Below are 21,080 nucleotides of genomic sequence, written 5' to 3' on the forward strand. Positions count from 1 at the left end.
AGGTTCTGGTGGAGCCGTGTCTGAAGCCTTCCTCCATGCTCTCTCTGCTGCAGACATTTACCTTTGAACCAATGAGCTGGGAAGGTTTTCGTGCTGATTAGAAGCCCGGCATTAGTATGCAGATGAAAATGCAAATCAGCCCAGACGAGACTTCCTGGATGGCAGTGCAAGTCAAGGATTTAATCCAGCCTGATCCTGGAAATAGTTTAAGCTCCACAAAACAAGAACACACAGCCTGATGCAAAGATCTCATCTCAATAAACCTTCCTGCCAGCAAGCTCCTGGAGCCTCTGTTTGCCTTAGCAATGATGTTTGGGCAGAGGTGAAGTGCTTGGCACTGATGCCTGCTGTGATACCTCTGCCCTGGTGTCCCCTTGTGCTCCTGGGCTGTGCTGCTTCCCCCCCTGCCGGGCAACCAGTAACTGTGCTTGCTGCTGCCCTTCAGAGACGTGGGGCAGCATCTTCCTCTCCCCTCTGCCTGCCTCTGCCTCTGCCCCATTCCGCACTCTCCAGGTCCCTCCAGGAATGCCCAGCTCTCTGCTGTGGACCAGGACGGTTACTCTGGGCATGCTGGAGTCCTGACTTGGGTGAATTAACTGCATCCCTCTGAGCTTTATTTCATCATAAGAAACTAATTGTCATCTCCATGCCAGGTTCTGGGATTTCTTCTGCCAATTCCTGCCCAATTCTCTTCAACATATAGAGGCCAAAGCTGCAGAAGGGCCAACCAAGCCCCAGATTCTGGTCACAGCTTGCAGTGGCTCAGATTGCCAGCTACGGGTCTCCAAATCCAAGCAGAATTAATGGTCTGCAAAGTCCATGAACTGCACATCCTGAGTGCACATGGGGCAGACCCAGCGGCACTGCTGAGCCTGGTGGCTGCAGGGTCAATGCTCCCATGGGAGAGCTGCAGCTCGCGCCCAGTGCAGAGCAGGGAGCTGGGAGCCCACGTCCTCACTGCTCAATCGGCTCCTCTGCCAGAGTGCCAAGGGGCCACGTTCCTGCTCCTGTCCTAAGGGAACCGCAGGGAGAGCAGCAGGCAAAGGGATGCTGAGAGGGAAAGGTGCAGGCATGGCGGAGCAGTGGACCAGCCTGATTAGAGAGTATTTAATTAGCCTCTGTGTTAAAGGTCTGGTCCCCAGATGTACATAGGAGATGTGGGGACAGGAAAACTTCTTCAGCAAGAACAAGCAGGGGGACTGTGGGCTTCCCAGCTGTCCCTTTCCAGAGCTGGAAAGCCTTCACACTAGGAGCGGGAGCCAAGGAATGCTGGCAGTGCCAGGCAGCTGAGCACAGCCCTCACTGCTCCATCCTTGTGCATAAATTACCTCCAGGCTCTGAGCTAAACAAAGGCCCCTGAAATAATTCTGCATTTTAATACAGTCGGGGCTCATGCCACTGTTGTCCTTACAGAAAGGGAATTTGCATTTCTTTCTGCCTGCTCACCCTGCACAGCCTGCTGGCACCGGAGACCTGCTGCGCTCCCTCCACGCCCCACCTCAGACTGATGGGTTCTGTGGCTTCATCACCGTGACACAGAAACGCAGAGCTCCTCCAGCCCCCCGGACTGGGGAGCACACCAGTGCCTCAACAGCCTCCAGTGTGCGGGTTCCTCTGAAAGCAGCACGCTCCAAATCACTGCTGCTGGTGACCAGGCATCTCCCGCAGCCTCTGCCCGCTGCTCTCCCACAGCACCCCATGGCAGGGCCCTGAGCTATCGGAGCCAAGGGAGGAGGAGCTGGCACCTGCAGTTCTGGTTTATGTTTCTGTGAAATCAGGAACGAAACAAACTGCAGCTTCTGCCTCCCCAGGGAAAGGCATTCCCCTGGGCTTGGAGCCTGCTGTTAGCTATGCCTCCTGTGGAGAGCACACCATGAGCCGGTGAGAAACATACATAACAAACATAACATATAGCATAACATAACACACAACATAACATAACATATAACATGCCAAACACAACATATAACATAACATATAACATACCAAACATAACATATAACATAACATATAACATACAGCATAACATATAGCATAACGTAACATAACATAACAACACAACATAATAACACAACATAACATGTGCTTCCCCTGCCTGGGATCACCTGCAGTCCCAGGGCAGGCGGCAGCACATCCCCGGAGTGCTCTTCTCCTGGGACAGTCCCTTCAGTCCTGACATTCCTCAGCCCCTGTGCTGGACACAGGGGCCATGGTGGGGTGTCCAGTCTGGAGGATGCTGCTGTTCCTGAGGGAGCACTAAAGCACAAGCGTCCCACCTCCATCCCGCTCCCTCCGCCACAGCAGCCGCGCCAGGGCCTCCCGCTGTGGGGAGAGCCGTGATCGCAGCTTTCAGCATGTTCAATTACTGTCACTTAATGATGATTAATTTACAATTAAGGGCCTCTAAAGGGTAGTGTGTGTGTGTTAAATAAATATTGATCTTTCATTTGTGGCCACAGATATATTACCCCAGTTACAGGCAGCACTTCAGCAGCAGAGCTGGGCTCCTGGCACCCAGAGAGCTGCCCTGGATCTCTGTCAGGAGACCAGGGTCTGCCAGGGCAGGAGGGTTGTGCTTGGCCGCATCCTGCCAGGAGCTCTGTCTGCTCAGGACTGGGTGAGGATCTCTTCACGTGGGCTGTTGCAGTATCAACAGCAGTTCCTCAGTCCTGTTCTCACTTGCAGGAATCGGGTGAGAGCAGGGGGGTGCCGGCCGCTGGCGGTTTTCCTCTTGCACAGCCCCTAATTGGCCTTGTAAAGCAAGCAAACTGCCCAGAGCCTGTTGCGGTTTCATTAGCAGCTCAGACAGCTCACGGCTCCTCACTGAATGCACAATGTGGTCTTCAACCCAGCTCTGGAGTGCTTCTGGCTAGCGTGGTCCCACCACAGCCCGCAGACCTGTGCCACATCGTGTGCTGGGGGATGAGGTGCTCTCAGCATCCTCCACAAGGACACCATCAGAGGACGTGGCGCAATGCCTGTCGAGGTCCCTGGTGGGGTTTGGCCAGGGTGGCTGGGAGGACCCACGTTCCCACAGGATGCTCCTCACAGGGGATGAGCAGCGCAGGCTCAGGGCTTCAGCTTCCCGTGTGCCCCATCCCTGTGTCACCACCTCGCCTGCCCAGCCAAACCACCCCGGTGGCTGTCACCTGGACACAGCTCCTCTGCCCCGGGAGCACAGCCCTCACCCGGCAGAGCTGGCTGTGGTGCACAGCTCCCTGTTTAAGGCCTCAAGGCACAAGAACTGCCACCAGCCCAGATGACCATCATTATCTCATCCTGTCATGCACGTCGATCAAGTTCTCTTTATGTCAGAGCAGTGCCTGACAGCTGCCTGACGTTCCTGCCTGTAATGAGCACATTCTTCGAGATGTATTTCTCTAAAAACCTTGTAGTTAGTTATACAGCTCTCCACATTTTCCCATTTTCGCACTGTTTTTAACTTGCACTGGTAACTGCTTTGTTGGGCTCACAGTGGCTATCTGTGCTTATCAATATTCACAGCAAGATCCAGACTAAGCTCATGGAGAGCCCTTTGTGCAATGTACCACAGGGCCCTGCCCAGGCCACTGCCACTTTAAAGCACATCTGGAAATTACAGGTAAGGCAGCAGGAAGGGTCCCAAACTGAGGAATATGCTCAAGCTGCCTTCATCCATGCATGCTGTGGCCATCAGCTCCTGGACCCACCACAGCATGTTACAGTGGGAGAAGGCAAGGCAAACAGCACAGTCAGAGGTAGAGCATGAAGACCAGGGACCAGCAGTGACTGGAAACATCTGCAAGGAACAGTCATCTCCTCTGTATTATGTTTTTCCAAAGACACAAATTCAGTGTAGCTGCTGCCGTATCATACATCCTGCATCCATTACTATGGCTGTGTGCATACAGCCATGCATGCAGATGTTCTTGCATCCTCGCAAATCCATGTGGAGGGACATTCAGAGGTTCCTTGCATCCTCCTACACATTGGTGAGTGATGCCCACAGGCGTGGGATCCTTTTTTCTTTAAATTCATTCTGGTTTCCCAATACCTGGTGTTCAGGATTCTAGAGAAATACCTAAACATGGTGCAATTCAGCCCAGAGGAACAAAAGCCATTTCAACAGGCACCAGAGCCAGCAGGTCAGGAATGCTGGAGCTCAGGGCTGCTTCCACAGCACCACAGCCCTGTTTTTCCCCATCTGAGATTCTTTTCCACATATAGATGATTCAGGGGGTGGGGAATGCAATCCAACCCCCCCTCCAGCCGTGTCCCAGACAGCTTCTGAGCGATCTCTGCTCCTTTTCCCCAGCACATTCCCAATCAGCATCCCTTTGCCAGGAGCTTGTTTCCCTTCTCTGCAGTGCATTTCTTGGAAGCAGGCTCATGAGAAGAATATTGTCTCTGGCTTTCTCTTTTATTTGAGGCATGTATTTAAAATGATGCTTTTGTTCCAAATGAATGAGTCGATTCATTCAGAAGTGCAGTTTCTGTTTTTGAATCAGCAGAGCTGTTTATGCTCATAGTGTCCATAAAACTGTTATTTTAGTCCTGACACTGATGCTTATGAATAAAATTTAGATCTCATTCAGAAGTACATTAGCTGTAGCTATTTGGCTTCTTGTTAAAGCATTAATTTTTATTGAGAAGACTACATTGCCAAGCAGCTCCTTCTGCATCTTGCAGCAAACCAAGTACCTCAAAGTACAGAGGCCAAATTACAGCACACGTTCCCCTGGTACCCTAGGGTCTAAACGTTCAGTTTCTGTCTGGTTTTGTTCTGCTGCTGGATCCTGGTGGGAACTTCCCAGGTACCCTGGGTGAACAGGGAGACTGGAGTAGATACACCATTGTTTGGGCAGCCAGGGTCTGCGGGAGTCACTGGTGGGCTGGCACTGCATTGCTTGTTCATGACGGGCTGGGTGCTGGGTGCGCTGGAGCCAGTTTAGCTCTCCCATGTATTTATTGCACTTTTTTGCTTAAAGCAAGCTGTTAAATGTCAGAAATACTTTAGCATTTTAGCAGAAAGATAATTTTTTAATAGATTCCACCTACAAAAAGGAGCTGACTGGCAGAATATTAAACTCAGGAAGATTTATTTTTAATCCGTGCCTCCAAACAGCTTGAGATAACCAGTTTTTTGCATCACTCCTGGCTGGTTAATACTGCTGGCCCTTGTCTGTCCTCCTCACTTGGTGCTGTGGCAGCTGTGGGCTCTCACATCCCATTAACCTTGCCTGCAGAAGGACCAAAGCCAGAACGAGCTCTTGTAATCAGGAATGTAAACACCACCCACCCCCTATCCCTGCCTGCTCCCGGTCTTCCTCAGGGCAGGATGCTGACAGCCGGGCTCTTCCCATCACCGACTTCCCACACACCAGCTTCCAATAGTCCCTAAATTAACAGGCATATAAACCCCCAGCAAAGCCAAAGCAGCTTTGGTTCCTCAGGACTGAGTCTGGTGCTTTGTCAGTGTTGGCTGTGCTGTAGCAAGTGGCACCAGCAGCACGGAGCATTTGACAGGACTGTGGTGAGTCTCATCCTCTTCCTTAGAGGAGCTAATGGATGCCCAGGACCGGTGTCTGGTACCAGCAGTAGTGTTCTGCCCAGGGGTCACGTTTATGTCTTGGCTCTTTGAGCTGATGGCACAGCACGGTGGGGGGGATGTCGAGTGTCTCTGCAGTGAGGCTGCCATGGGTGGCACAGGGCTGTCCTCTTGTCCCCTCTGCCTCTGGTCCTACTTGGTTTCATTTTCAAGCCAAGTAGTATCAGGCTCTCCTCAGTATCAGCGCTAAGTCCCTGGTGCTGGATGGAGCAATTAAGTCATTGTTCATAATACAGTAGGTTCTGAAAATTAAGGTGACTTTATTTGTTTCTCAGTAATATAATGAGCTATTTTGAGTGATGCTGGATTTAATGGCTAAATCAATATGTGTATTTAGTGTTAGGCTTTATTTTAGCACTAAGTGACATGAGATAAGCAGACTTAGAGAGTGTTAATTGGTTTGTGTTTAGCATTTACACTAATCGGAGGGTGCAGTGCTGCCCAGGGCTCTGCAGCACTAGTAATTCTGTTTATCCAAACCAGGAGTTGTTTACTCTATTGACTGGGATGGCAGCAGTCTGTTTTTTCACTTACTTGAATGTTATACTGCATATGTGAATTTAACAGAGTCCTGGCCTAATCTAAGCTGTGCTGCACATAGTGTGTATGGGGAGAAGATGGCTAAACAAACGTTGAAGAAAACAAAACATTAGCAGGCACCTGTACTGACCTCCGCAGTGCAAGAAAACAGCCTTTATTTTCCTTTGCTGGTGGGCCTCTTTCTCTGCCTTTGTATTGAGGGTGTGCACAGCGAAAGCTGCCCTCCCCTGCTGCAGTCAAAGCAGAGCCCCCATCACCCCAGTTATTCCACCGACCCTGCTGAGCCTCCTTCTGGGGTTGTGGTGCTCTCTTGTCATGAGCCAGACCTAGGAGATGGGGCTTATCCTGGGGGTGCTTGGGCTGTGGTGCCCAGGGAGGGATCCTGCCCGGCTCTGTGTGTGATGTGGACGTAGCCTCCAGGGTCTCTCCAGGCACAAAAGCACTTGATGTACCAGATGCCTCCTCCGCTGCTATCACTGAGCTGCCTGGCCCGGGCTCGTGCCCATCCTGCACTGACAGGAGCAGATGCCCAGGGAAGAACCCACCGCAGCATCCTGGCAGCCGAGGCCAGCACGCCACAGCCAGCCTGCAGTGCATGGCATGGCTGCCTGCAAACGGCTTGGAAGCAGCCCTGCCACCACTGTGCTCCCATCACCTGGCTGCTCTTAATAGAGTTGCTTTTGGATCATTTAATTTTTATCTAAACATTTGCTTCCCAGCTGAGGTCTTGGAGAGCCCAGCTCCGGCTCCCTGGACCGGTGCTGAGCCCCTGGAAATAGAGCTGTCTGCTGCAAGCACTGACAACACTTTCTGCTGCTGGAAGCTGCCTCCTGAGCCATTCCTGGGCCCTTCCCTGCTGCAGACCAGGACTTGCTCCGTCCCCAGCCCCTTCCACTCGCAGCAGGGCAGGAGACCTGGGGCGCTGGAGGCTTGTGCAGGATCTGCGATGCTGTTCCCCAAGCAAGGATGCTCCATGTAGAAAAGGTTAGACACGCCACAGGCTACACCTTCTGGCTGCCCTAAGCTGTACTGAGAGGTAAAACAAGATGAAATCCCTTTTATTTGGCAATTGCTATTTTACTGATTTCTGCCAAGTAGCCCCTGGCTGGGTGGGAGGGGAGCGGGCGGCAGTGGGCGGTGGGGAGAGGGGAGAAGCCGGGAGCTGCCGTTATCTGGAGCTGCAGCAGCTTCTGACAGCTCCCGAGATGGACGTTAAATCACTGCTGCGAGGGAGAGTGAAGGGATGTCAGTTGGGCTCGGAGAGGAAGCTCTGCTGTACCGATTGCACTGACTGTGTGATCCAAGTCAGAATGAGAATCATAAATCTTGATTATTCTCTGTCTCAGCTGATTTGAACCAAATGCCTTGGACAGGGATATAGTTCACATCTCGCTGAAAACTGCAAAAAAACTGATTAAATGTACAAACTGATATAAATAGCACTCGATCTGTGTTAATGCCCAAACTGTCACTGCCGAGGGTGAGGAGCCTGTACGGCCGGGCTCTGTCCCAGCCCGGAGCAGCTTCCCGGGTGTTTTCAGAGGACCCTCTCTCCACTGCTGTTTATTTTGGTACTTTGTTCCTGCAATGCTCACTGTTATTATGATGCTGTCAATTACAGATGGCATCTCTGATTCTGATTGCACTTTGCTTACAATTAAGCATCCTATAGAAAAATGGAAATGCTGGGTCATTAACATAAAGTAATAATAAGGTAAACCGTTCAATTATGGAGGAAAAAGCATTTTGAATAATAAGGATATTGTATGCCTAAAAGACATTCAGATGCCAGTGTATTACCATTTTTGCATACATAATAAATGAACTTAAACCCCAAAATAATCGGCAGAAGCAAATAATAAATAGCTGTGCCCTCTGCAGTGAAGAGCAGCTCCGGGGTGGGAAAAAGGAGTCTCAGACCTGTGTGGTGCTTGGCAATCACTTGGGGTTTGCCTTGGCTGCCGTGGGGCTTCTCTGAGGCTGGGACCAAGGCAGTGCAGTGCCCCTTCTCAATGCCTCCAGGTTGCTCTGGGGACCTGGGAGCTGACACAGCCAGGCTGGCTATGGCACAGAGTGGGACACATCAGGAGCTGCAGGGAAGAGGCAGTGAAGGGGGACAGGGCAGCAGTGTTCAGCACTGCCTGGTGATGGCGAGGGAGAGCAATGGAGCTCTGCCCAGGGCAAGTGCTGGACGCCAGGATGCAGACCTCCCCCACTGTAGATTAAAAGGTGGGATGTTGTGTTTTGGACAGGGGAGGTTGGTGCAATCGGGAAGATCTGGCCACCTGGTGTGTATGTGGAGGGATTTGGGACTGGCTTTGCTACCTCCAGCATCTGCTGTCCCCTCCCTGTGGGATCCCATCCTCCTTGTCCCTGTCCCCCTGCATTCAGCCGCTCTATCTGCGGCACCAGTGGCCCTGCATGGACCCATCTTGTCTACAGCTGAATTTGAACAAGGACTCATGAGGGTTTGAAGCTGCAGAAGGGCTGAGCTCAGGGCTGTCTGCTGGCCCCTGCCCAGCCGGTACCAGTGGTTTCATATCAGACCTTTCTGTGCCACTTGGGTTAGAGTCCATCTCCTTTTCCCAGCTGCCAGCGGGGCAAGAAGTCGGCAGCGGGATGTGCACAATTACTTCTGTTATTCAACTGTTCTGCAGGTACTGCTCCTCTGTTGTCCCTCCATAACAATTCCCAGCCTTTTAGCTGTTGATGGCTCGTCTATTACTCTGGCACTGTGTTAGGATAACATCCAGATACATCTGAAGAGTGGAATTTATTTACTGTTTTTCCCTGAAAAGCTTTTAGCATGATACAGCAGCAGTGCTTTCACTTAGGCAGCCATTATTGTCAGGGTGTTTTTCCTGGTAGAAGTAAATTCTCCAGAAGATGAAAAAGAACTCCTCATGATGTGTAGCTCCAGACTAATACATTTTAATAGTCTAGTTTCATGGTGTTCCTTCTCAGGATGGGACCGTCTTTGGGAAACAGGAATGGTTTGAACCACCCAGCTGAGTCAAACCAGTATTTAAAGTGGACTGGACTGTTTGTAACATCCTTCCTCAGCTGTATATTTTCCATCTCAAACTGGCTTTTCCAGGAACCATAGCCTGCAACATCAATGGCATGTATTATTAACAGTCCTGAAACTTCCACAGATACTACTTAGCAACCAGCAAGGGCTGGCAGCGCTGGATGGAAGCACTTCTGCAGGGGTGCCGGGCTGTCTTGCCGGTCTGCTCGGGGCAGAGGGGCCTGGCTGGTGCACGTCTGAGGCCAGCTCCACCTTGGGAAAAGCTCTTCCCAAGCAAGTGGGAATGGCAGCTCTGCCCTGGGCTGCTGCCAGAAGGTGCACTGGGCCTGCTGTTTTGGAGAAGACTTCTGTCCTGCAGGCACCATTCAACACGTGCGTCAGCATTCCATGCACTTTAAGCCTCTTTTACCTGTGGGTGTGCTGGGAGAAACGGGAGCATCCCCAGCCTTTGGAGGACCCGCTTTGCAGAGCAAGCTGCCTGTGACTGAGACGCAGGTATTGGGACACCCCAGTTTTTCAGCGAGTTTGTATTTGCTCATTAAATACCTGCTGTTTGCTCCCCAAACTGCCTGCAAGACCCGTCTCGAGTGTGGAGCTCGATGTGGTTCGCACAGTCTTTGGGGCGGGTGGGCTGCTTTCTGGGTTGGCTGCTTGCTCAGCCCTAGGATTTACACGTAGTCACGGGCATCCAGGTCTTTTCCCTTCTCCTGTGACAGTGGAAAATGAATGAGCTCACTCAAGGGACTTGTACTCATACGCTGAAGGGAAGCCTGGTCTTAGAACAGACCTCTTTGACTTGCACATCCTCAGTCAGAGGAGGCAGGCTCTGCCAGGGAGTCCCTGTTCCAGCGTGTGCGAGGCAGGGCACTCACCAGTGCTGCTTAGCTGTAACTGTGATTAATACAGCAATTAAACCTGGGAGATGACACTGAGAGATTCCCAGAGAATAGGATCACAGTGCTGCTGTAGAGAACAGTAGCGAGGCTTAGTCAAAACAGCGTTGACTGCAGTGGGGTTAGGAACAGGCATTTCCAGCCTTTTTCACAAGCTGTTTCATGGCTCAGCACTGACCAGCAATAAATCATACGCTAAAATTGGAGAGTCTGGGCCAAATTTATCCCCGGTAGAACAATGTGACACAGCACACGTCTTCATCCTCGGCGCTGAGATGGCTTTGCACAGCCAAAGCCATGTGGTGCTGAGGGCCGTGGCTGTGAGCCCCTGAGGTGCTGTGTGCCAGTGCAGATGTGCCGAGTGCCTCCCACTGTGCCAGGAGCTTGCAGAGCTCCGGGGGCTGCTCCTAGGAGAGCTGCTAGGCCAGGCCAGGGCAGTGAGTACAGCCCTGTGCATTCACCTTGGCTGCTGGGGAGGAAGGGGGTGATTAAGGGCACCCCCGTGAAGAAGGCAGTAAAACCACAGCAGCACTGTCTATCTGAGACACTCCAATTTGCGTGTGAGCTGTGCAGTCAGATGGGCAAAGGGATTTCAGCACAAGGCAACAGCCGTATCCCAGAGGAGATCCACTTGAGGAAAGAACAGAAGAAAGCAAGATTTAGCATTAAGATCATAATTTCAGATTGCATTGTGTGAGCATCAACACTCTATATACGTGAGAGCCTTTGGGGAGCATAGTGCTGTAATAGCTATCCAAGCCAGCCTGAACAGCCAGGGTTATTTTTAATTGCAACTGAATGGATCTAACCTTGTGATGTTTGTTCACAAAGCGTTGCTGGATTAATACAGGTTCCATAGTTGCTTCAGCTAAAAGACTTTAATGGATCAGCTTAGTTCTCTGCTCCATGATTATAGCATTCTTACCCGCCTATCATGCATGAGCCAGATGGTCCCAGTGAAATCAGAGCATATTTATATTTTTGTCTGCTACTCAGCCACCTGCCCACTGATTTAGTTGCAGAGTGGTAGGAGGAGAGGAGCCTTCCTGAGTGAGGTGCACCCGCCTCGGTCCCTACCCCCGGTATCTCCTCCACCTCCATCAGAGGAGCCATGGATGTGTTCCGTGCCCAGGGCTGCTGGGACGCTTGTCTGCTGGCCATGGAGGGCGGCCACGCTCCAGTGGCAGTAGCTCTGTCTCCTGGCATGGATTCAGCCACTTCCCAGTGAGCAGGGGGATGTTTTCAATCCTATTGGCAATGAGAGCCATTAAGAAGGTACAAATGCTAAAGAGATCCTGAGCGATGCCTATAAAACCTTTGAATCTCTGACAGAATCAATAGTGGGCTCTCAGGAGCAACTTCTTATCCAGGCCAACCTAAAAACACGCCAATGCGCTGTTAAAGATTTTGCATTTTGTGGAGACACAGAATCCCTTTCACCACCATTGCTGGACTCCAGACTGGGCGAGATGATGAAAAATCACATTAGAAATAGACTGTGCTCCAAGGGCATTTTCCTCAGTGTCTGGGAGAGTGCCTCAGATGATGCTCGCAGGCGGCATCCTTCCTCCATGTGGAAGCCCCACTGGGATTTGTTGCAATGAGAGGCACAGACCCCTCTGGCCATGTCCGTGAGGGAAGCAGGGGTGGAGGAGTAGGAGAGCCCCATGGAATGGGAGTCCTGGGAGGCAGCCAAGGCTCCGCAGTGTCCCAAGCTGTGCATCTGCCCAGGAGGAGCTCAGCAGGGCTGGGGCCAGGCCCTGCTGCACACACTTGCCTCTGTTTGGATAACTTTGCTATTGGCACCATCTCCAATTTGGCATCTCGGTTACCATAGCAACTCGATGCTTCCGTTGGGATCAGATCAGCCTGCAGTTAGTCAGCACCTGCGTTGGTATGGCAACACTGGGCCCTTCTCCATCCATCCTGATGCTGCTGTCCAGGGATGGTCCAGGCGGCCCTGAAGGGACCCTGTGGCCCCGAAGGGCAGTGCAGCCCCATGCTTGGCCCTGCTACAGGGCAGTGAGATGCTCCCAAGCCCTGGCTGATCCTTATTCCCTGGCTGCAGTGAGAGCTGGGGCTGCTCCTGCTCTGGCTGCTGTGTCCTGAGCTCCTGAGTCCTGCACGGGAGGACCTCAGCAGGGATGTGGCTGGCATGGAGCAAGGCAGTGCCCTTGGATCTCAACCTGCCCCTCGTGAGAGTGTTCTGCATGGACACCAAATGGCTTTGCAACCTTTGGGAGTGGGGAAAGCTGCTTGTATTGGTGATGGAAACCAAGAGACCCAGGCAGCCCTCAATTTGGGGTATTAAGTCCGCACGAGTAGGGCTCAAGGCACAGAGAAGGGTGGTTCATCCCCTTCTCCCACAGCCACCAGCTTCCAAACCACTAAACTCTCTCAGTAAGTCCCTGGGGGAGATTTGTTTTGCTTTAGCCCCAGCCTGATCTGGCACCCGCTTTTCTGAAAGTGCTTTACAATTTGTTTAATGATTTTTAACAGACATGTGCAAGCCATTTGAATTAGAGCAGTATGAATCTATTAGGCAGCAACAGATGCAAGTTTTGTGTCTCTTATTAGAAGGGATTGGATTCTGAGGTTTAGTGATGTGCAAAGGATTGGACTTTGGAGAGATTAAAATTATTTTCAGCGTTAAGCACAATATTTCTAAGCTAATGCACTCAGTCTTGAATATAGATTCACAGAGCAAAAAGATTATAAAACATTAAACCTATGTAAATTCAGCTGTAAATTTATGTTTGAACAAATTCAACAAGAGATTTGACTTGGGAGCTTACAGCAAATAGGTTCTGCTTTTAATGCACGCTGCAGCGTGCGGCTGCAATGCCACTCTCCCCTTCAATGTCCCACGGCTGCTGAATTACTGGCAGGTCACAGCTGACAGCTCGAGCAGCTACACTGGAATGTGTTAGTAATAAAAGGGAAAATGACTTCATGTTTGCCTTCGCAGAAGACAAAAGCAGATGTTTGCTCCACCCTGCGGAGCGGAGCCGAGCTCCATGGGCAGTGACACTGTCTCAGTGCTCGGGCATTGCCTCTTTCGGGCAGCGGTTGTGCAACTCAGAGTCCTCCTCCGCTCCTCCCGGCCCTGGGAGTTGCCGAGAACTTTTTTCTCTTGCGAAGAAGATGAAAATCCAGCCAACAAAGGCTCCTTTAGAGTGGGATTGCGGGAAACCTGCAGCACCGTGAGCAGGCTGCCTACACAGAGATAAATGACAGCTGTGACTGAAGGAATAAACAAGATAATCTGGATTTAAATAAAGCACAAGGGGATTTTGGCAACATGCAAATTCACAGATTTATAAAAGGTATCCTTTGAAAATAAAGAGCTTTTCTGAAGCCGGCGGTTAAGAACAATTACTGCAGCACTTCTCCCAACGAGCGCTCCGAGCTGGCCTTTGCCACGAGCCGGGGGAGGCCGGGAGCCGTGGGGTTGCACTTACGGGCCAAAGCAGTGAGTCCCCATCCTGCTGCAGGAGCTGGGGCACGCAGGGCCCCAGCCTGGTCCTGCTCTGCTCCAACTCAGCACCAGGGGATGAACACGAAAGGAGTGAAATATCAAAAGCCCACACAAGCACCCAGTAATGCATATTTGATCACTGCTTGGAGGACCAGGCAGCTCTGGATCCAAGCCCAGGAGCGGCAATAAAGTTTCATTTTGACATGGCACAGCACAGGAATGCTGCTACCAACGTGAAGAAATGAGGCCCATCCCCACAAATGAGTGATGGAGATGTTGATGCCAGAGGGTAGTGGAGCTCCCTCCAGGGGCTTGTTGTCATTGTCCCCTTTTTTCAGGTGGGAGGTGATGGAGGGGGTGGGATGTAAGTAGAAACCAGAGCAGAGCCATGAGCAGATGTGTCCCATTCCAGCACTGCTCTGCAGAGGTGCATCAGGCATGGTCAGCAGCATGTCAGCAGCCTAGCATCAGAAGGCAAAGGAATGCTGCAAGAGAAGCTAAAGTGTGTCCAAGAGGCTATGGAGTCCACTCGAGGAGCAAAGCCTTGTCCCAGCACTGCAATTGCTCTGCAGCAGCCACCAGAGGAGAGCAATAGGAGCATTGCATCCTGCAGGAGTGCTTGGAGCTGGTTGGCACTCTGTCAGCACATGTGCAATTAGGGCAGAGCACGTGCGAGCAGCTCTGGGAAGGTTAACTGCTCTGAGGAGTATTCCTGCCCTTCCAGGGTCTCGGCCGCTACAGGTTTAACACCCTTGTTACCCTCAGCAGCAGGAGCTGGCGATGCCGTGCATTGTTCTCTGCTGTGCACTTGGCAACAGCTACTGTGTGCAGCAGGATGGGTGCGTGTGGTGGGATGTACACATGCAGCAGGATGGGTGCAGTGGGATGGTTGCATGCGGCAGGATGGATGCAGCAGGATGCGTGCAGTGCCATGGGTGCATGCGGCAGGATGGATACGGCAGGATGTGTGTGGGGCTCACTGGCTCTTGGTGCTGATAGGCTCCAGTTGCCAGTGCCCGGTGGGAGCTCAGGAAGGCACCCGTGTGCCTGCCCAGGACGGGCAGCACCTAAAAGTAACTCTGAAACAGGGCAGAGCTTGGGGAAAAAGCTTTTCTGTGTGCACATCCCAGAGCCGCGGCAGTTGCGGTGCTCTGCAGGGCCAGGGGTGTCTCAAGGACACGTTGCAGCTCCCAGTGTTATCCTTAAAACTGTGCAGCAAGAGCTGAATTTGCTTTTCCTCCTCTTTTCCTTGATCGCTCCTTCCCTGCTGTCTCTCCTCAGTGCCAGCCTCTCTATCCATTTGTCTTTATTGTGCATGGAGTTAAACGGGGTCTGTAAATGTGGCAACACTTTCAGGTTATTAGCTCTGCAATTCCTTGGCTCCTGTTTGGTGTGATAACATCATCTGAAGGGGCTGTTGTAATTAATAGTTTGTTCGTGCTTCTTTTATAAACCCCTGGTGTGTTTGTTTTATACTCCAGCATCAGCCACTACAGCTTGCTTCCAGTGTCTTGTCTGAAGCATCCCCACTACAGGGAAAGGGCTTAGAGGTTTGTTTTTTTTTTTTTGCAATAGTTTATTGAAACCATAATTTAAAGGCAAAACTCAGTAAGTACAATATGAAAGGCAAGACAATCATGTTGCCCTGACCATAGAGCAGAGGGGACCAAAATCCTTGTTTACAGAAGTGCCTGTGAAGGGGCAGCTGGAGCATGGCAGTGCCTGCAGGACAGGACCCTGCTCCTGTCACCCAGCCCTGGCCAGTGCTGGGATGGGCTGGAGCAGCAGCAGGGGTGAGAAGAGAGCAGAACTGCCTCTGAACTCTGAGTGGTTTCGTCTCTTTTGAAGCACTGCCATCTAAAACCCTAGAGACCACAGGCACAATCCATGATGCAGAGCAAGTGAAGACTTGTGTAGGTAAAGTGCCACGTCTCTGGGCACCAAGAGGCTCCAAGTGCCAGGGAGGTGCTGGTCGGGGGGGAGTAGGAGCAAATGAAGCACAAATGCCACCAGTAACACCCTCTGATTGCACAGCCAGAGCATGGGCACAAGGGGCAGGGCCCAGCCAGTCCCCGTTTGCGCCGAGCTTTTACTTTTAGAGCCCACAGGCACTTACTTGCAGAGCAGCATCTTGTCAGCTGGCAGAGAGACCAGGCTCAAGGGTGTGTTACAGAAACCCATCAGGCAGTGGCTGCGGCCAGCCCGGTTCACGCTGCAGCAGAGGCGCTGGGTACCGGTGAGAGGTGTTAACTAACCCGGAGCCCCCGTTCCCCCAGCTCCCAGGGCAGAGCAGTTGTGCTGGTGGAGGCAGTGCTGTGAGGCCAGGGCAGAGCTGCCTGTGCCATGCAGAGGGTCAGGGCTGGTGACAGCCACGGTCCCCTTGAGCCCTCCTGTCTGGGAGTCCCTCGCTCCTAATCCCGGAGAGCTTTTAGCGTATTCGCCCCATTTTGACACTTGGACAGCCTGTGTTTGACGCAGAGGAGCACACACCAGACACTTCTGCCTCTGCTGGTCCCTCCTTCTGCTCAGGAAAACAGCTTATCCTGTCTGAGGCAGCACAAACAGCGTGCGGGTGACCGGGTAATTAAACACCACGGGGGACTGGTGCTCGCCTGGCAGTCCAGCTCCATTTGCAAGGTAGAAGAACTTTGCAAACTGCTCCTTCTGCTTTATCCGGGCTGCTGCTGTCTCAGCTGATGCCCTCTTCAGTCAAAAATCAGAGCTGCCTCTCCCCACTCCCCACAGTGCCACCTACCACAGGCTCAGTGATCCCACGGCACCCATTTGACCCTCCTGTCACAGTGCTGATCCAAGCTCCCAGCAGCAGCAGTAGGGACAGCCCCAGGTGCCCAGTTTCACCCTCATTATCAGCTCATTATCAAACATGCCTCTGGCCTGGAAGAGATGCCTCTGGAGAGCTTGCTGTGAACCCTGACCCTCGGTATTCCTGTTGGGAGCTATCAAAGGGAGCATCAGAGCTGGTCCAGCACTGTCAGGCTTTACCGTGCTGTAAAATGAAGATTGGGGTAAAGAGAGAAGGCGGTAAGCTCTATTCTCCCATCCTCTCAGAGCAGGCCAGCAGTGACTACAGAGCACAAAGGAGAAACACTGCCTGAGCCCTGCAGGATGAATTAATGGACCTTGTTGCTGCTTGATGTCTTCGAGCAGAGACGGGTCCAGCGGGACTGGACACCTTTGTGCATGTTAATGTGCCTGTTAACTGCATCTAGAGTTGCTACTAACTACAGAGATTGGGAAGCAGTGTTAACACTTTCTGCTTTGGAACTTCATTAGATCTTCAGTGGCAGAAATCAGGAGGAAAGGAGCACAGGCAGAGTAATCCACTGAGATTGAGAGATCCTTGGTCCTTCCTTAGGAGCTCCCATTACTCACGAGTGTCAAGGAGAGGCACCTGACCAGAAAACCCCCAGCCACTACCTAGCATGTGGTACCTGTGTCCCTGCAGACTGCCAGCACCGGCACTAGGGATATGCTCTGGCTGTTAGCACAGGACAGCAAGCAGCACCGTAAAGTGTGGTCTGCAGTTTGTGATAGAACCCGTTAAGAAGGAAATGCACACAAATTGCTAGCTATAACTGATGATAAAATAACTATTTTGTGGAGCAAGGAACACATTGATTTTGGTAATTAATGGTTCAATAGAAACCTGTTCTCGGAGCGCCCTGGGCAAAGTCACTGGATTAGAAGCATCTCTATTCCCTGGCCTCAGTTCTCTGCCTCACTCCTCCACATGTTCTCCCAGCCCCAAGGACAGCCGCAGGCACTGGCTGCTGCTCCCCGCAGGCTCCCACTGTCCTGGCAGCTCGTCGGGGCAGGGACTGGGGCTCAGGCTGTGGCAGTGCTCACCCAGAGCACAGACACCCGCCTGCCACTTCCAGAGGGCAGCTCCGATGGGACATGATGCTGGAGGTCCTGGCCATGGGTGTGCTGGCAGGGGTGAGCCGGAGCCCTGCAGCCCTGCTCCCAGCACAGCCCCATTGCCAGGACGCAGAGAGAGGTATTTTAACAGGGAAGAGGTGACTGCAGGACGCCAGGATGCTGCTGGCATCTTCACTCCAAAGTGCTGGTGGCACGAGCAGCCCTGTGGCAGCACCAAGCCCCTTCCCTTGGGCTGGGCAGCAGTCACACAGAGGAGGCAAGGCTGGCAGTCAGACCCAGCTGGGCCTAGCCTCACTCAAGCTGTGTAATTCCTGAAATGGCTGTTTCCCAGGGCTCAGCCGTTTGACGTCAGCATCACCGCGGCCGCCGGTGCCCAAGGTGCTCTTACAGAACCATTTCCAGCCTGCTCACATTGTTCCCTCACCGTATGTTTGTACTAAAAATAGTCGCAATGCGAAGGGATAATCCTGTAAGACCCCGAGCATCGCCATCCTCTGTGCCTCCTGCAGGAGACCTGGCCAGTGCTACCAGTGCTTCCCGGAGCAGTGACACTGCTCCTCCTCCTGCCTCCCAGGCACCCCATCTGCAGGGCAAACCAGCCAACAACAGGTTAAACAAACAGGGGTTGTGGGGCTGCGCCCATGCAGGAGCGCTTGGGGAGCTCAAGGTAAAAATACTGCTGTAACTCAGTTAAGAAGCGGGCAGTTCATGGCCATGGCACATGCAAAGCCGGAGCTTGGCTCCTGGCACCACTCTCCAGCATCTCCAGCACCCTCAGGAGGTGTGAAAGAGGCTCTAATGCTCTTGCCAGGGACATCACTTAATACCTTCCCGCTTGCTATGATAATCTTTAACTGGGGGCAGCGGGGATGAGCATTTACCTCTTCATTTTCTTAGATATAAATGCTATCTCGCCACAGTTTCATTTTACAGTATGGTAATATGCTATCCAGGAAAGTCTTGCTATGCTAATTTATCCAGTAGGCAAATTCCTTTTGGCTAATAAAAGTGCTTGCACAGGAAGCTCAAAACCCAGCAGCAATTAATTATTGACAGAGCATGTGAATTAGAGATAAAAAAAAGTCATTCTTTCTCACATACAAGATAGTAAATAAATTTAATTATTGTACTAGAAGCAAGGGATCTTATTCTGTATTAAGTTTTATTAGCTGAGACATTTAAAAGCATGTCATCATAACAAAAAGGTCTTGTGTAATCCTAACTGCACCACTCTGGTACAAGGCTCAGAAGTGAATAGGCTTAATTGAGCAAATGGAAGCAGATGGCTTGCTGAACAGACAGGTATTGTACAGGTTTATTGTCAATTAACTTTTGTCTACATATGCCTATGGCGAATTGACTGTATAATGTGTTACCGAGGCTGATTTAATGCTTCAGGTCCCCACCATGTCCAGGGTCCAAGAGGAAGCCAAGCCAGAAGTGCTTTGGTCACTGGGGCCCTCAGGCACACAGCATCCCCCCTCCTGACAGCCCCAGCAGCACCTGCACGGGGCAGGAGGGACACGGGGTGTCCCCCCATGCCCGGCCCTTCACTAACATCCCTCCTCTGCTTCCACACAGGAACGTGATGCCCAAGACGCTGGACGGGCAGATCACCATGGAGAAGACCCCCAGCTACTTCGTGACCAACGAGGCCCCCAGGCGCATTCACTCCATGGCCAAGGACACGAAGCTGATCGTGGTGGTGCGGAACCCGGTCACCCGCGCCATCTCGGACTACACGCAGACGCTCTCCAAGAAGCCGGAGATCCCCACCTTCGAGGTGCTGGCCTTCAAGAACCGGACCCTGGGGCTGATCGACGCCTCCTGGAGCGCCATCCGCATCGGGATCTATGCCCTGCACTTGGAGAACTGGCTCCAGTACTTCCCTCTCTCGCAGATCCTTTTTGTCAGTGGCGAGAGGCTCATCACTGACCCGGCTGGGGAAATGGCCAAGGTCCAGGACTTCTTAGGCCTCAAGAGGATTGTGACAGAGAAACATTTTTATTTTAATAAAACCAAGGGGTTCCCCTGCCTAAAGAAGCCAGAGGACAGCAGTGCTCCCCGGTGCTTGGGCAAGTCCAAGGGTCGAACTCACCCCAAAATAGACCCAGATGTCATCCACAGACTGCGGAAGTTTTACAAACCCTTCAATGTCATGTTTTACCAAATGACAGGCCAGGATTTCCAGTGGGAGCAGGAAGAGAGTGATAAGTAGACCCACAAAATCAGGACCAAAAAATGCTCTTTTCTTTTGAGGTGTAAATCATCATTAGAGACCCAAAACTCACCCAGGGCTGGAGGCTCAGCATCGTGAGCGCAAGGCTCCTGCACTGTCAAGGTTGCTGCCAAAGCCACCCCATGTTTCCAGCCCTGAAACCTTATTGGCACCAAACCTCGGGTCGCACTTGGGCTCTCCCCACTGTGACCATGAGAAGCCAGGGGCTGGTGGGAGGAAGGAGGCAGAGGGTGCGGGACTCCTCGGGGTGCTGGGATGCTTCGTGCCCACATTTCGCTGCTGGCTCCCCCTCGCAGCCAGGCAAGGCAGGAGCAGCTCCTGCAGGGCTGCCTGAGCAGGAGGGTGGCCCAAAACCCAGCAGCATGGGGTCAAACTCCTAGATTTGATTTCTTCTGTCCTGGCTTCTAGTTTTGCCCAAGCGGCAGCATCAGATCTGTTGAAGTCCAGGCTCGTGCATTCACATGCACACTGGTGTTTATGTGTGGAAGGAATAAAGCCAGTTATGCTGCAGGGGAACTATGTACAGAAACTTCATTTGCACCAGATGTTCCAATTACCTGTTGCACTAAAACTAGTGTTTACCAAGTGCCACAAAACGCCTGGGCCTGATTCTCCTCCAACTGATGGGTGCATCCCCATTGCTGGAAGGGAGCCCTTCCTCTTTGCTGGGATGCTCAGTGAGGTCAGACCTGGGTCCTCCCCAAGCCCCCCTCCTCTGTGCTGTGCCCTGCTCCGAGGTCTGGAGCCAGGTGTTCCTGGTGGGAATGGCGGGGTGCCTGCAGGCAGAGCCATGGGGACAGCCCCAACGAGGGCCTGGGCAGGGCTGGCTGTGGGGCCTCTGGCACTGCCCTTTGCACCTTGAAAACGAGAGCTCTCCTGCTTGTCGGTGACAGAGGGGCCCGCACAGCTTTAGTTCACAATTACAGAGAAGCAATGGATTCCCAGGGAGAGCACTGCTCTGCACAGATAATGTGTGTTTTCTACTGGAAACGGCCAAGTCAACCAAATTTGCAGTGCTGATAGCTGTAGAATAAACCCGGATCCCAGCTGGATCCGCCAGCGACGTGGTGAGTGCTGCACGCTGGAACCAGTGGAGAGCAGCCAGCAGCACTCTGACACAGCAGCGCTGTTCCCATCCCCATCACTGAGGGAAAACAGAGAGAGGGAGCAACAGGGAAAATGCGGAGCTGCTGTTGCTGAATGCTCCCCTCGTAGGGGTGATTTCTAAGGGCACTCCAATGCTGCTGGCTGCTTGCTTTGTTTTAAGAAGTGGTGAGGATGCCTCCTGGGCTGTGGGTGAGTCCTGTCCCCTTGCAAGAGGCTGGCCCCTGGCTGTTGGGAAGCAGCAGAGATGCTGTGCATGATCACTGTGGGAGGACAAAGACTCAGTTTTGATTAAGGTGGCAAGAAAT

The 21,080-nt window shown here is 52.3% G+C and overlaps 1 protein-coding gene across 1 annotated transcript in view; it reads left to right on the forward strand.

The window, feature by feature from the left end:
- The window catches only part of HS3ST4 (heparan sulfate-glucosamine 3-sulfotransferase 4), a 57,807-nt gene extending 37,238 nt beyond the window's left edge, over positions 1–20,569 (forward strand). The window contains exon 2 of the mRNA XM_061473297.1: positions 19,011–20,569. Coding sequence (XP_061329281.1) covers positions 19,011–19,647 — 637 coding nt within the window. The 3' untranslated portion in view covers positions 19,648–20,569. The remainder of the gene's footprint in view (positions 1–19,010) is intronic.
- Positions 20,570–21,080: the final 511 nt, after the last annotated feature.

The sequence above is a fragment of the Pezoporus flaviventris genome, unplaced genomic scaffold (genome assembly GCF_033815535.1).
Source record: "Pezoporus flaviventris isolate CSIRO_AGI_PZ_B2104156 unplaced genomic scaffold, CSIRO_AGI_Pfla_v1 ptg000078l, whole genome shotgun sequence".
In the NCBI taxonomy this organism is placed as follows: Eukaryota; Metazoa; Chordata; class Aves; order Psittaciformes; family Psittacidae; genus Pezoporus; species Pezoporus flaviventris.